Below are 15936 nucleotides of genomic sequence, written 5' to 3' on the forward strand. Positions count from 1 at the left end.
GTATACTTGACACTGACTGTACAGAAATTGAGCAGGGCTTCTGTCAGTGTCTGAGACACATGCAGATGTCCTCATAAGCCTTGGCTGGTGGAGACATAAAACAAAACATCCCTGGTCACAGGTGAGTGAATCAGAGTTCCTGACAGCTTCTCACGCCTGCATACATGCATATATATGCCCTGATATAGGCATGTTTGCCTATACAGACAATAGATGTCTTGATTATGCTGAAAACTTCCAAATAACAGAACAAGCATTTAAGTTTTCTGAATAAGCATGTCAAAATTATGAAAATGCAAATGCATTATAAATTGATTATTAAGTATTTGTTGTTTTTCTAAGGTTAATATTCTATCTTATCAAATAAAAACAACCTTAATTTCTATGAATATTAAAATATTATCCATTAAAATAAGCTGTGAAGTTTGGAATTAGACATAATTTAAATAAAGGAAAGGAATGAAAACTAAATTAACAAACACCCAAACTCATAACTATCTATTTTGCTTTCTTCTAAAAAAGCCTTAGGGGTTATAATTTACTTTGGCTTTGTTGATTGGTTTTTGTTGTTTTGCCTGAGTTATAATCATTGTGATATATGTCTATGTATACATTCATTTGTTTATTTGGGAGCATGTACATGTGTGTCCATGTGCTGATTTTGTTTCTATTTGTTTAGTAATATCTCAGGTAGCCCAGGATGGCCTCGTACCTCTATATATACCAGACTGAACTTTCTTAGCAGGTTCCCATGTGCTGGGATTACAGGCTACATCACAAGCCCCAGTGTTTTCTTTTTAAAGCCATGTTGTTATGTTGTCTAGACTACCTCAAGCAATTCTCCTGCCTCAGACTCCTGAGGAGCTAAACTGCAATGACACTATACTCAGTAAGGGTTTATATTTTTAAATAAATGCCCACACTAATTTTTGAAATGTTATAGCTACCTGCCTTTGTAAAAGAAAAAAAATCAAATTGAATCTGCTACAGTTCAAATGACCTAAAGAGATGACAGAAACACTATCATGAGTCAAGGGACGAGGTCAGAGAGGAGATACTAGAAAATAGTGAACATAAAACTGAGTAACATTTACACAAGCCTAAAGGTCAAACTGAGGGAAAACTTGTTCTTGGTAAGGCTGTAGTACCTTCAGTGCACATTTCTGCAGCATGTGCCTGTGTTTCTGCAGGGCACCTATCATACCATTCCTACCATAAGCACATGGCGGGAAGGAATACAGGAGAAACCTTACTTCACCTTTTCATCAGATGAGATGTCCTTCAGGGTCAGCAAAACAGGTAACTGCCCTAAGAAAAGTGCTAGCCTCATTTTTGTGAACACATTTATATATAAAAGCATAATATGGTTCTATGAGTAAAGTTGACTATAAGAGAAAATGAATGCTACTAAAACGTGAGCAAAATTTTTATAATTTTATAATTGTTACCAAAAAATAAAAAAATTTTAAAAACAGCAAGAGGAGCCCTACATACAAAGCACTGGATATTTTAAAAGTATTCACAGAATGTGTAAACTATAAAGATTTTTAACTTCAAAAGATCAGAATAGCACATAATCAAAGACTTTATTATTATGAATATATAACCATGTCAAATACTCGATTAGAAAACTTAGTTGTGCTCAAGCACATAAAACGTTAATTTATTTTCAAGTATGTCTAAAAAATATTCTTCAATCAATAATGATCTTCTAATAATTTCCTAATTCAGTCCAACTTTGTAAATATCTTTCACTGCTCAATACAGAAAGCATGGTTTCCATAGATAGCAGAAGTTGTTCTAACCTTTTCTAGCTATAAGCTCCCAACAGATGATCATAATTAAGACTATCAGGGATCCACACTCAGGAGCTATACAAATGTGTCCTATTAGTACATGGTCAGTCTGCTCGGCAACTCTGCTTCTCCAGACATATGGCAACTCCTGCCCTTTGAGGTCTGAAGTCAAGTCTTCAGGGAATCTCAAAGCCTGCACTGAAATTACAAGGCGGGTTCATTAAAGACTGCTGGAGGGAGAGCATGAAAGACATCCATTACAACTATATAAAATGGCTAATTATTTTTTAAACATTTTTAAGCCATCTAATGTACTCAACGTAATAAAAAGTATTTACCAATCAAGTTATTTTTTAAAGCATTAGTTTCATGACCTGTTCATTTTTCTTCATGGCTCCCATCTCCACCCTCAATACACTTGACACTCATTTCACAATCATCAAATTAAGACTTTAGTATCATAGAAGTGAACTAAATTAAGCCATGCCTCTCTAAAGCCTTTCCTACAGATAAACAAGCATGTTCCACACACAGTCATGGTTTCTTTTTTCAAATTTGGTTTGGATTAATACACCCTACTACCTTAAACTCAGCCAGACATATACATATTGAAATGTCTCTTTAGACTTAATTTTTATAAAAGGTATCTGTTTTATAATTTTTATTACATTATAAACTAATAATCATAAGAAGTCTGAGTATAAAATATAAAGTCTCAGTCAATATGTAAAGAGGTATTTATCAAATATTTGCAAAAAATAAAATATATGAAGGTTTGAATGATTAAATTTAAAATGTTTAAAATTAAAATATTTTCTATAAATTTATAAACAGGAGTTGATATATTTGGATCTTTACCTTGCCAGAATTTTTTAATATAACAAGTATAAATATTTTCTAATTAATAGTTGTTGTCACTTTAACTGTTCAAATGTCTAGACACTTTTTGAGTTGGGAGAATAAAATCACTATTTATTAACTTTCACAACAAAACAATATTACTTCTGAATATTTATTCCAGTAACAAATATTTATAAAATGTTATTAAAAATCATTAGCTTGCCTCAATCATTTCTTCAAAGCACATCTATGTTGTTTTGTGACAGCCTAGTTCCAAAAAGCAATTACAACCTCAATCCTTATGTAGAAAAACAACAGAAACAAGTACATTAACACAGTTTTTAAAAAAAATCTAAAAAAAAACAGATTACCAATGATTTATATGGATGTCTACTGCTGAAGTTAATTACAAGTAACCCAATAAAATAGTGCTTTTACTATTGTGTAGCAAGTAACAGCCATAGACTTAGAAGCAGAGCTCTTTATGCTGCCTTTTGCATGCACAGTCCCACAGAGCACAACATTAAGAATTAAACATGTGATAAATAAGGCCATACAGAAAACAGCAGTTTTTAACTAAAAGCAGAAAACTTTCCTGCTGTTTAACTATTTGGAGTCTTCTATACTGCACACTAACCACCATAAACTTATACTATGTAATTCATTGGGGAAAATGTTAAAGTTAATATAAAATGAAATTTTAATTCAGTGCTCAAGTTTAATTCCAAATAAACAATAATTGTAAAAATACACACCTTTGGTTGGCATTCATCATGAGCAAGTAAGATTTATATTTATGCTATGAAATGATATATCTTCAGAATTAAAATTATCTGAACATTATATATACTACATGTACCCATAAAACTCTGGTCTCATATTTTAAACATATACTATATAAGAAACATACAAATAACAATTTCTTATAGGTTTTGATCCATAATCTACTGGTCAATCAAACATTTAATGACTTTGGTTATGAAAAAGACTTTCAATACAGAATGATTCTGTAATCTTCAAATCTTTATCAATATTCTTAATAATATGCTAATGGATACCTAGTATAGCACAGAACTCCGAAGACATGATTTGGCTAGACACCATGATGTAAGCCATTCTTCTACCTACAACATAACTTAAATAGCAATATAAGTAACCTGAAAATCTGATGATCTTAAATCTGAAGCTTTTTCTATCTCAACAAGATGCTCAACATTATAAATAACATAAATTGCGTGTATTTAAATGTGCAAATGTTGTTTCGATAAATTTGTATACTTTAAGTTGTAAGATCAAGTAATGAACAAATCTATCACCTTATGAACTTAGCATAGTTTTTGAAGCCAGAAACTTATTCCTAAAGAGAACTTTGTCCAAAGATATTTTCCATCCTGACAAAATTAACGTTGAGAATCATCATATTACACAAATTTGTAAAGATAAAGATATAATAAGGAAGTTTTTTGAAAGTTTCAAAAATCAGTGAATGAAATTAAACATGAATTATGTTAAAATAAATATGGTATAAATGAGAAGGACTAAATTTTAAAAGGAGACCTCCAAACATCAGATTCTTAACACCAATTAATGTTTCTGTATTTGGCATACCATACGGGATTTCCTAGGAAGAGCTATCACTATAATGAGAAGAGAAAGTGATTAAATCACCATGGTGTCAATGGAAAAAAGCCAATGTGACCCATAAATGTTATTCACATGGAAAGGAAGGCAAAAATTACTGAGCTGTGAGAAATTCTTAGAGTTAATACTTTATGGTTCAAGCTGACAACAGGTTAGACAAGACATACAATTATAAAAATATATAATAATCTCTATGCCGGGTGTTGGTGGTGTATGCCTTTAATCCCAGCACTCAGAAGGCAGAGGCAGGCGGATCTCTGTGACTTCGAGGACAGCCTGGTCTACAGAGCAAGTTCCAGGACAGCCTCCAAAAAACAATACAGAGAAACCCTGTCTCGAAAAACAAATATATATATATATATATATAATCTCAAATAATATATATATAATCTCAGAGAAATATATATATACATATATATAATCTCAGAGAAAAAGAAAACAGTGCTATTTTACTTTGTGAGATAAAGATATAGGACAAAAATTAATTTCCTGAATGGAAAACTGGAGGCACTGAAAATACTAACAAAGGGAGAAGGTTCTGTGTGCTGAAAACACAAGTTAGCACTAACTTATTTAACTTGTGGTCTACTTTGTTCTGTGAGCAGTTCTGTATACTTTTATAAATATTAACTAACAAGATCTTAGTGTATTCACTACACTCAATAAGAAACAAAGTCTTTGTATTATAAAAGATACTGATTCACCCAAGGTTATAAAATGTGTTAGCCATCAACAGGAGGAAAGATGTTAATGAATATTCAAAACCAGTCACCATGGCATTTTCTACCCTCAATTTTTTTCTTTCAAAAAAATGCCCAAAGTACTTTTTCTTTTTATCTTGTGTAACTCAAAATGGAGACAGCAATGATCTCAGCATTGTCCCTGCACAATATTAAAGATTTCTTTTTGCTACCACAAAAGCAAATAACTAGTTTCAGGGCTCTGATTACGGCTTCATTCAAGCCTAAGTCAAGGTTCAAACTTCATATCTTGTATCATTTTTGTAAGTTCTAAACTTTCTTGTCATAAAACAGTGACCAAAAACTAGACCACAAAGAAACAATAGATGGAAAGCTTGTTGAATTCTCTAACTGTCTGTCTTGAAGGTACAATACACTAAATAACAATCTTATCTTAATAGTCACCTAAGTCAAGCAGTGCAAATGCTCTAAGAGAAGCAATATGTGGACCTTGGTCTTAAAATGTTGGGAAGGCCAAATTTAATAATTAATTTGACTGAGATCCATTAGTGTACCATAATATACTTTGTATTTTAAAAAATGTTATAATTGGAATATAGTTGGGACTTTTAAAAAGTCATCAGACAATTTGGCATTAAACAAAGAAAATTTAAAACTAGCTTTAAGCTAAGCTTTCATAACACCACAACTGGTAGACTGATTTAAAGCTGGAAAAGAAGGTGAGCACCATGCAGTAACAACTATGAAACAGAGACACCGACCTGTACTCCCAGTCACATTAAAATCAAAGAGAAATGCCATACTATGGAAATTCCCATTTGTGTTCCTCCCTTTTCCTCTCTTCTTAATCCAAAATTTAAAAGAGGAGTTGTAAAACAGCAGGGAGTCAAATTAAAACACACTTTATTTTCAAATGTCTCCATCCTCACAAGCTGACTTCCTGTCAGGAAGAGTTCCATTTCACTGAATACCCCAATCAGCAGGGAACTTGCAGAATTAAGTGCCAGTTGATATTACTTTGTTTTACATCTACCACCCTTGAGAATAATGTTCAAAGATGTCGTTACATAGTCAGCATGGTCTCATCCTTCTGACTAGACGGCCAAGCCACAGGGTGTACTGCCCATTCCACAAAATGTACCTTTCAAAGTTGTGTTTTCTAAATCCTAGTGTGCTGGTGAATCAACGGGACGCCTGTATTTCAAATTAAGCCCAGTATGTGAATTGAAATTATGTTTTTCTTTGGCTGTAAAAAGCACTTTAATTAATATCAAAGGAAAGTCTACCTCAAAATGTAAATAAAAGGAAGTGTATATAACGCATGCTTACTAACCTACTATTTGATTTAAACATTTTTAAGATACATTTTGTTCTTGAAAATGATACTTTACACTTGATTTACTCTGATTTTTGTATGTGATTGCTGTTGCTTGAAAACATATGCTCCCATCTTCAAATATGAAGTTATTTTTATACAGTTTTGGAACAATTCAAAGCATTAGGTGGTTATTAACCATGAAGTAGTTAAGAAGCTGCTGTCTTTTTTAATTGTTTGTGATTCTTAGATTTTTATGATCAATTCAACTATCCTCTGTAGCTCTTAGAAACTTCGTATCTATGCCAGGAAGCTCTTTAGTGCCATTTTATAAGGTCAACTGCATGAAATCTACACTAGCTCTGAACACTTCGAGGAAAACACCTATTTTTCCTCTTGCTGGATATTCCACTTTACAAGCTCCCACTGTTGCATTGTGGCAGAACTGGGTGATTATATGGGAAGATTTTGTTCCCCCCATATTAATGGTATAGACTAGGCTACTGATTCCCATTCAATTAGCAATCAAAAGATCATAGGTACTGGCAATAACAAAAGCTTAGAAACAGTCCAGTTATATCCACTAACTTTCTAAAAGTATATACTGTAGAAGAGGTACAAAAACATCAAAACGGAAGGAATAAGGTAATAAAAATGTGGAAACATAAAACTATATTAATCCTGGTTGGACTATGGTACATATAAACCACTCTTAAAGAAATCAATTGCCCCCCAAAGTACTATTTACCTTGTAAAAGAGCATGGATACAAAGGAAATAGAATATTTAAAGCATGTCAAAGAATGTTTCAACATTTAGCACATCTAAGAAAATGTTGACTTCTTTCTACTTAAATACAAAATGGATTATTTTTAAAAATCCATCCACACACCAAGGTATTTATTTATATAAGTGTGCTGTTTTTGAAGAACCTGAGGTTCAGTATTTCTCACATTGTTTATCAGGTCTGATACAAGAAATGGTTAGGATTAGGCTAGTGAAGTGGCTTAAAAGTAACAGAAGTAGTTCTGAAAAGGAAAAAGAGAAAGGCAGGAAGAAGGGCAGGGTGGGAGGGAGGGAGGGAGGGAGGGAGGGAGGGAGGGAGGGAGGGAGGGAGGGAGGGAGGGAGGGAGGGAGGGAGGACGGACTAAAAAGGAAGTCATCACCTCCTTTTAACTAAGACTTAAAGCTCATCAGTTAATACGTGCTCAAAATGTATCATGTCCTTCCTTCAAAGTAAAGCAAGAATTCAGAATTCAAATTAGTCTTTCAGACTACATAGAATTAGAATAAGACAATCCCTGAGTAAGATGGGGCCTGCTTGTTAGAGCAAAACTTCCCAAGGACTCCAAAACACAAGAATTAATATAAATGAGGAAACCTTACCTAAACAGGCAAACACACACATCTAGCTACTATTTAGTAAATGTTACGTGGCTGTTATTTCTAATGTGTACTGAAGGGAAAAAAATGACAAAAATTATAATGCAGTATAAGTACTAAAACAGCTCTTAGGTTTATCAATATCACTTCAAAGTTGCACTTAATCTGGAAATCAAATGTTGGGGGCAGCCAAGCCAAAAACTGACTATGGGCAAAAGCCAATGGGATTTGGGGTTATTTTTAACCTAGTTTAAGTAAAAACAAACATGTTTAAAGGTTATTTTTACTACATAATAAAAACAAACACTATGAAGAGTATAGGTTCCTGTACAATCAAAGCAATCACATCACAATGCTATTAGTACAGGACACTGATAATCCCAGAATTTGAGGCTGAAGCAGGAGGTCAAGTCAGGCTAAGATATTTAGGAAGGCTCTGTGTCAACCCACATCCCTCTCTCCCAAAAGACAAAAAAGAAAAAGGAAATAAAACTATTGCTAATTCCTCATTTAACGAACATTTAATGGGAATTTTCTGTATCCAGATAAAAACACAGATTATTGTCTTTAGTCCTCTAAGGCCTTTATGAATAAATACATACCAAAGTTTAAACCATATAATTAAATCAAAAACAATATATATAATTTCCTATAGATAAAAGCTGTGTTCTGATCCTAGCTTCTAGACATCATACTAACACCTGAACAGGACCAAAGACTGTAATTACAATACTAATTTATTTGGGGGCAGGGTGGTGGGTGGTTGACTTGAGGCTGGACACATAGTTCAATCTAAAGTGTTTTCCTAACATGCATGAAAGCACTCAATGCATTAAACAATCTTTAGCATTGCATCAATCAGGGTTCACAATGAATACCAGTAATCTGAGCTCTCAAGGGATTGAGGGAAAAGGATGACAAGTTTGAAGTCCACCTGTGTTAAGACAGAAAGTACCAGGACAGCCTGAGCTACTCAAAGTGACCATCTCAAAGTAACAAAAACAAAAGTTATCGTTTTGTGGAGATGGGGTAGGGGGCTGGAGGGGTTGGTGGAGGGACAAGGGAAGAGGGGTGGAAGAGGGAGCTGGGATTGACATGTGAAGCATTCATGTTTCTAATTTAAGTAAGAACACATATTGAGGGGAAAAAAGTTATCATTTATAAGAGTTAATACGGAAGGAAAAATCAGATGCCATAACAGAAAAATTATGGCACATTTGGGTAACTTTAAGAAAGGACTTTCAAGCCCCACCTCTCGAAAAACTCAATCACCTAATTATGGACACACTTTTCTATTATTTACTTGTTTGTGTGACTCAGCTACTCATAATAATATGATGAAAGGAAATGTTTATGAGCTAGAAGGGCAAGTACAAGAGCACTGAATATTGTAGATTCCTCAGAGATAAATTCAAAGTAGAGAACCAGAACTTATTGGAAAAAAGGAAAACTACAGGAATAAAATAAACATTTCATTAATATTCAAACCAAAAAAATAAACATAATATTACATTTTAAAAAACTATAATAATGCTGACTGATATGTGACTAAGTGACTATTACCAGTAGTTAATTGGCAGTTCTAAGACATAGAAACCCAGGGAAAAGAAAACACCAACACTATCATTACATTCCTGTAAAGATAATATTTCAAAAAAAATTTTTAATCAGAGTAAAAATAAATTTTTGCTGCTAATTAATAACTCAGACGGGATGCCAAGCCAGACTACATGGTGCTGCTAGGTTTTCTATATACTGTATGCATTTCTGATCAATGGGAAAAGAATAGATGACCTGGCAGAAGGCTCAGACAATAATATGTGATTTATAGGACATGAATGCCGCTACCACAAGATTTATCTGACAGCCCTCTCCGATAGTGGACTGTTGAGTATCCGATGGAATGATTTCTAGTCTAGAAAGTCTACTACTGAGTAGCCATACACATTATTTATTTATTAGATGTTTTGGGTTGAAACCATTTTTAAATGATGCACTTCACAATGCACAGTCATAAATTCAGCTTTAAACCCAAGAAGGGAGGTAGTGTTATTGGAATGTATGTCAGACTGAATTAGGATGAGCAACACAACACTTTTATAAAGTGGCCTTGAATGCAATGTCAGTTCTTTCAAAACTGGTATTAATGTCAAATGAGCAAGATACAAGCATTCATACAGCAATGAAGTAATACTACTTGAAATATTTATTTAATATTTTCCTTGCATTCAATCTTACAGGTTTAAACACAAATACAACATTAGTAAGTTACATTTTTTCCTAACAAACTGAATTTGAAATATAGTTGAAAACTTTTTCAACTTTTTTTGTCTGTACTATAGGGAAATATGTACTTCCCTAAAGACTGAATATACTTATATTTGAAGTAAAGCAAGTCAGTCTGGGGATGGGGGCTCAGTAACAGAGCACTTGCCTAATATGTGCAAGGCCTAACCAAGATTTATTCCCAAGCACTGGGGAAAAAATTAATTTAAACAAAAATCGGTGTTTAGAGCTTAACTACTACTTAAGTGATTTTATTAGGAATATAATAGATGAATTAATTTAATGAACTTTACTCAAAGGCCTAGATGTTTTAAATACCATAAACTTCAGAATGATGCTCAATCAACTAGTAACAAGGAAAGAGTAAAAACTATGTCAGAGCTTCAAAATAGTATATAGTGATTCTTTTTGTCTATTGATAGCCAATCACATATGATCAGCTCTTACTACTTTAATTGAGATTATAATTATGTTTTACAATAAAGTATGGTTAAACACCTTGTCTTTAAAATTTCAAAAAGATAAGTTGTATATGGGCTCAAGAAAAATAATCAGATTATAGCTGATGGCTATGAAATTAACACCAACTAATTTGTAAAGTTCTAAATCAAATTTGCAGATGTTAAGTTCATAAGCATATCCCATTATTTATGTGATGAAAAAGGCGTTTTTGACCTGATCTTTTGATCTTTGGCACTCAATCCTCTCCATCTCCTCTTTAAAAAATTAATTAAAAATTTAGCAAGATGGTAGCTTTTTACTTCCCACCCTATCTCACACTAAAAAAAATTATCAATCAAACTCAAGACATCCCCACCCAGTATCTGCAAAATGTTCTCTCAAAATTCAATTTCATACCTCTTCAGCTTTCATGTAGAAAAAGACAGTTCACTTCTTAACAAAATAAATCACTTTTGCCATTACCAAGTTGACCTCTTTGAATTAGGAAAATTCAAAGTGAAAAATGTAATTATCACCCTAGAACAATCTGTATACATCTGGAGCTAATTCTAGTTTCATTTTTCACATCATTTTTCACACTGTGTTACATCTTGTAGAGATGCCATGGGACTTTTGAAGAACTCATAAAAAAAAAGTGTTGAGGACTTCAGATACTCAACAATGTGTGTTATTCAAACAAAAGCCTTGAGAATTTCTGATTTTTGAAACTTACTCGTCAAAGTGATCTCCATATGCCATTTGATCAGATAAGCATTAAGCGGCACTGTGACATCCATGACAAATAGGTGTTATCATGTGTCATTCTTTATCTGTGCAGCTTCTGACATCCAAATACATAATGTGCTATATTTGAAGTAGCTTTCATGTACCAAACAAAATTCAATCCTAAACTAAAAGGTGAAACTTCATTATCAAAATTTACATAGGAAACAACTATATCACTATAAATAACAGAACCATAATCTTATGAAAAAACTGTGAGTGCTAAAAGGAAAGGCAATTTCAAGCAAGTATAAAACTGCATGTGGTACTCCCATCCAAGAAATAAACAACCAACTATTTAAAATCAGATGGCTCAATGAGAAATTTTACCAAGTGAGCTTTTGGAGAAAGAGCATTCGAAACAAAATGGTTAAATTATTAAAAGAGACTACTCACAAAATCTAAGAATAATAAGCCCCTTAAGAAATGTAACTGCTCCTTACAAGTTCATTATAAAATTCCATTAGCTATACTCTCCAGAAGTAATTGTTCTTATTGCACGTTATTGATAACACATAGTATTGATTTTCACACCTATGATTCTTTAATTTGTATTCATGAAATGTCCATCAGCACAGTCTAAATAAATTTGGCAACATAGGCACTAAAATGAATAAATCGATGGAAAGAAACATTAATTTTATATTATCCTTATTCATTAGGCAAGGAAACCATGAGAGTTGTAAATGAAGGTCAAAGGTGTTGAAATGGGTCAAAACCCTTGACCTCTAAAGCAATACCCTTCCTATTAAAAAAGGCTATTTTAAAGTTTTAAGTAGAGGAATTTACTACCAGCAAGATACCACTTTAAAAAGACTACAAAAAAAACTCAATAAAACATTCATTTGATTATTTGAAAAACAAAACAAAAACACCATAGGATATATAATTCCTATATCAGTTTTAAAAATCATTAAAGCTAACCCCAAGGTTCCTATACACTTTAATTTTGCTCTGAGGAATTTGTTTTGTACATCTTTATGATGATCACTGCCACATCTTTGTTGATATTTTCCCAAGTCTACTGTGTATGTCAAAAATAATTAGCAATGACAAGGATTCAAAATTATTTATTACTCATTTTATAACCCCTACACAAAGGGAGGTAAACCCAGGATTCCTGGGGGAATCAGAGTGGCACTCCACAAAGTACATAAATAAAGCTATTTCTATAACCTTAATACACACTGCAAAGACAGTCATTTCAAGATCAACTGATCCAAGCATTACAGTGTAATTCTAAAAACCATTTTTTCTCATTTATATAAATTCTCTCCCTCAGTTCATGCTTCAAAATCATCTATAACTATATAAGTAATCTATGTAAGAAGTTAAAAATTTAGCACAGCATACAAAACTTTATTATCACAAAAACTTGATAATGCAAGAATGAGTTCACTGTCAAGCAATGTACATTAGGATTGAATTTTACTTTGACATTTATACCCACCTGAGAACATAGTAGCATAACCAACTCCACAACTGAACTGCTGGACTTCATGCAAACCAAACCTATTTAAAAAAGAAGGTTATTCTAAAAACACAAATTTTTTAAATGCTAGAGATTCACTTTTTATGCTATTTTTATTCAAATTTGAATTAAACTAAAACATTAATATTGTTTGTACTTAGAACTAAAGCTGTACACATCTGATTGCATGAATAAACAAAGTACTATGAAGTTACTTTAAACCTGGTATCAAAACTACCAGTTTTGTAAACTACTTTATTTTAATTTTCAAGACACTCAAACTTGTAACTTCTTCTATAATGACATTTCACAATCTCATAGAAATGCGTACAGCATATGCCATCTTGACCATGATCGCCTACACTTTGTTTGGGAAAGGTGATCATTATACATGCAGAGAAGGGAAATGGCTCCCTGACCTCTGCTTTCTCCACCACACTCTCTCCCTTCAACCCTCTAGCTATCAATCAAGTTTCCATTTTGTTTCATGGCAGCAGACATCCCAAACACTCTTATTAGTACCTTGACCTCTGACCTCACACTAAACCTTAACAGAAATGCAAGCCATTGTCTGTTATGTATTCCTCATTTCCTATAAACCAATTATTTACATTTTCCTTTCTATGATTTGTTTCAGATTAACTAAAAATATCCTTAGGAAGGAAATTTTATATCATTAATGACCATCTAAAGAGTTGTTTAGTTTAAGTCCCCAGTATAATCAAAAAAGCAGTTCAAAGAATGTGCTATAGCTAATATGTTTAAAGGTAATTCCAAAAATTATAAGGATGGGATAACACAGTAACACTATAATGATCAAAACCTTGCAGCTGTTAGTTCCATATTAAATAATTCCTGGTGACGTTTAAAAGCCCTATGATACTACTTCCATCTTTCACTCCATTAAAGCTCTTCCATATAGAGAGAGCTCATTCTGTATCTGTAATCTTTACGTTCTTTAGTTTTCTGTTCTTTTTAAATAATAATCCCTCTGCTGAACAATAGCACAAGTTGGCATTTTGAAGCTTTACAAATACCTTTGATTTTCTTTTTTAAAAAAAGAGAAAAAGAAAAAAGAAAGAAAAGAAAAGAAAAAGGAAATGAATGAAGCAAAAAAAAGAAAAAGAAATGAATGGAGCGATGTTGGCAGTGGCATAAAAATTAGCTACACAGCATTTCTGTGCTGCATGCACAGGGAAGCAAGTCATCAACTAAAACGTGGGTTTGCACTGATAAGATGGCTAAAAACACTTCGGCCTAAGGCTGCCAATCAGGAAAGAAAGGACAGAGCTACCATCTCTCTTTGCCAAACAGGCCCCTGCTGTCTGAAACCTTGTTACTTTTTAAAATGCAACCCAAAGACAAGTCCAGTTTTACCCCAACTTCAAAACCTAGTCAGTCCCCTTGCTGAATGGGAGAAGTAGTCTTTCCAAAGGAAAAGTACACTAATTGGTTACACAAGACCAACTAATTAGTCCTGAAAAATATAAATAAAAATAACATATAGGCTAAGCAGGTTATATTTAGGAATACACAACAATTAATGAGAAAGAGGCTATGAATTTGAAAGAAAGCAATGAGGGTTATATGGGAAGGTTTGGAGGAAAGAAGAAGGAAGAAATGATGTAATTATAATCTCAAAAATAAAAGGAAAATGACGAAAAAAATCAAATTTCTCGTAGTAAATCAATTCTGAACCTTTCACAGTTAAGTCACTAATCCTCATTGGATTAGTTAATTAATTAGTTAACTCCACAGGAACCAGAATTATCACCTCTGGATTCTAATCTGGATCTTTTCACATTTGTTCATATATATAATGAGCAATATGAGCATCTAAAATTAGAAAGATTTATACAGTGGTCTTTGGCCTACCACATACAGGTATTTCAATATGTATACAGAAAAATACATGTACATAAATTTGTTTATCTTCAGTCTTATTTCAGGATGGTATAATGCATACAATCTTTATATTCAATATAAAGACAATAGTTCCAGGACAGCTGGAGATGTTACCTGAAACCATGTCTCTAAATAAATAGACAGACAGACAGACAGACAGAGATAAATAGATAGATAGATAGATAAATAAATAAATAAGACAATAAAGAAAACATACACACTGAACAGTTGAGTGCTCAGAAAAATAATGGTAGTGAAAGGTCACTTTTATTTGGACAATTAATATGGTTTTGCAGAGCACAGTGGGGAGACAACATAGACACGGTATTGGTAAGTGCCTGCTTAAAGGTCATTCATGCTACAAACACAAATACATAACTGCAAATAAAAACATAAGCTCAAGAGTGGACATACCATTTTAAAAATAATTATTTGACAAATGAAACAAAAATTAAGCTTTGGAAAGCCTTGCAATTCAAACTTCCAAAGATTTTTAAATCAATTATTTTCAAATTATATTATTTTAATAAATAAGTGGCCTTTATAATTACATCAAGTAGTCTATTATTAAATAAATTATTGATACATAAGACTTAACTGGAGTACTTCTAAAATTAGAAATTTCTGTTCAAATGAATTCATTGCTACTTTTGGACTCAAAAATGAGATCATGCATTGCTAAATGTAAATTGCTATGTAGGACACTGAAGAAGGAATGGGGGGTCTTACCAGGATCCTTTAGTAGATTATCAGTACTTACCTTATACCATAAATCTTGCCTCCAAACAAATTAAATTTAATGATTATAATCCAACCATAGTCAAGCAAAAATATTTAATTCTGATTATCATTAATAAAAGTTCTTAAGATTGACTTTTATAATCTCTAGCTTGGGATGATAGCTGATATTTTTAAGTTAACCCATTAAATGAGTTGTTTTGAGACGGTGTCTCATATTGCCCAGGCCAGGTCTAAAACTTCCTATTTGGGGGCTTACACTTCACAAGTGCTGGAATTCCCAGTTCTACTAATAGTTCCACCACTACCAGTCTTAAGTTCTTAAATAGAATCAGTTGTTTGAAAAGTTGTTTTCTGTTGAACTGATACCTGTTGCCTGAACAAATTCAGGGTAAATCTTCCTTCACCTAATTGGGTCATCTCTAATACTTCAAGACCTTTCCTATACAATGTCTCATGCAAAAAGGAAAAAAGAAAAGAACTGCTATCCTTCATCCATTCTGTAAGTAGCCTGCCTAGTAACTAGTGGCAGGGTGACGAGGGGTTATGGGAGGGTAGAGATAGAGTTTCTCTGTGTAGCCTTAACTGTCCTGGAACTCATTATTGTAACCAGGCTGTCCTCGAACTCACATAAATA

General features: G+C 32.9%; 1 protein-coding gene across 4 annotated transcripts in view; it reads right to left on the reverse strand.

Annotated features, from left to right (window-relative positions):
* Positions 1–15936, reverse strand: part of Lrba (LPS responsive beige-like anchor protein) — a 539975-nt gene that overhangs the window by 382644 nt on the left and 141395 nt on the right. For all 4 annotated transcript variants that reach the window (XM_040752567.1, XM_040752566.1, XM_040752565.1 and 1 more), the window contains exon 34: positions 12636–12697. In XM_040752567.1, coding sequence (XP_040608501.1) covers positions 12636–12697 — 62 coding nt within the window. The remainder of the gene's footprint in view (positions 1–12635; positions 12698–15936) is intronic.

Source organism: Mesocricetus auratus, unplaced genomic scaffold, assembly GCF_017639785.1.
Source record: "Mesocricetus auratus isolate SY011 unplaced genomic scaffold, BCM_Maur_2.0 Super-Scaffold_100009, whole genome shotgun sequence".
Lineage (NCBI taxonomy): Eukaryota > Metazoa > Chordata > Mammalia > Rodentia > Cricetidae > Mesocricetus > Mesocricetus auratus.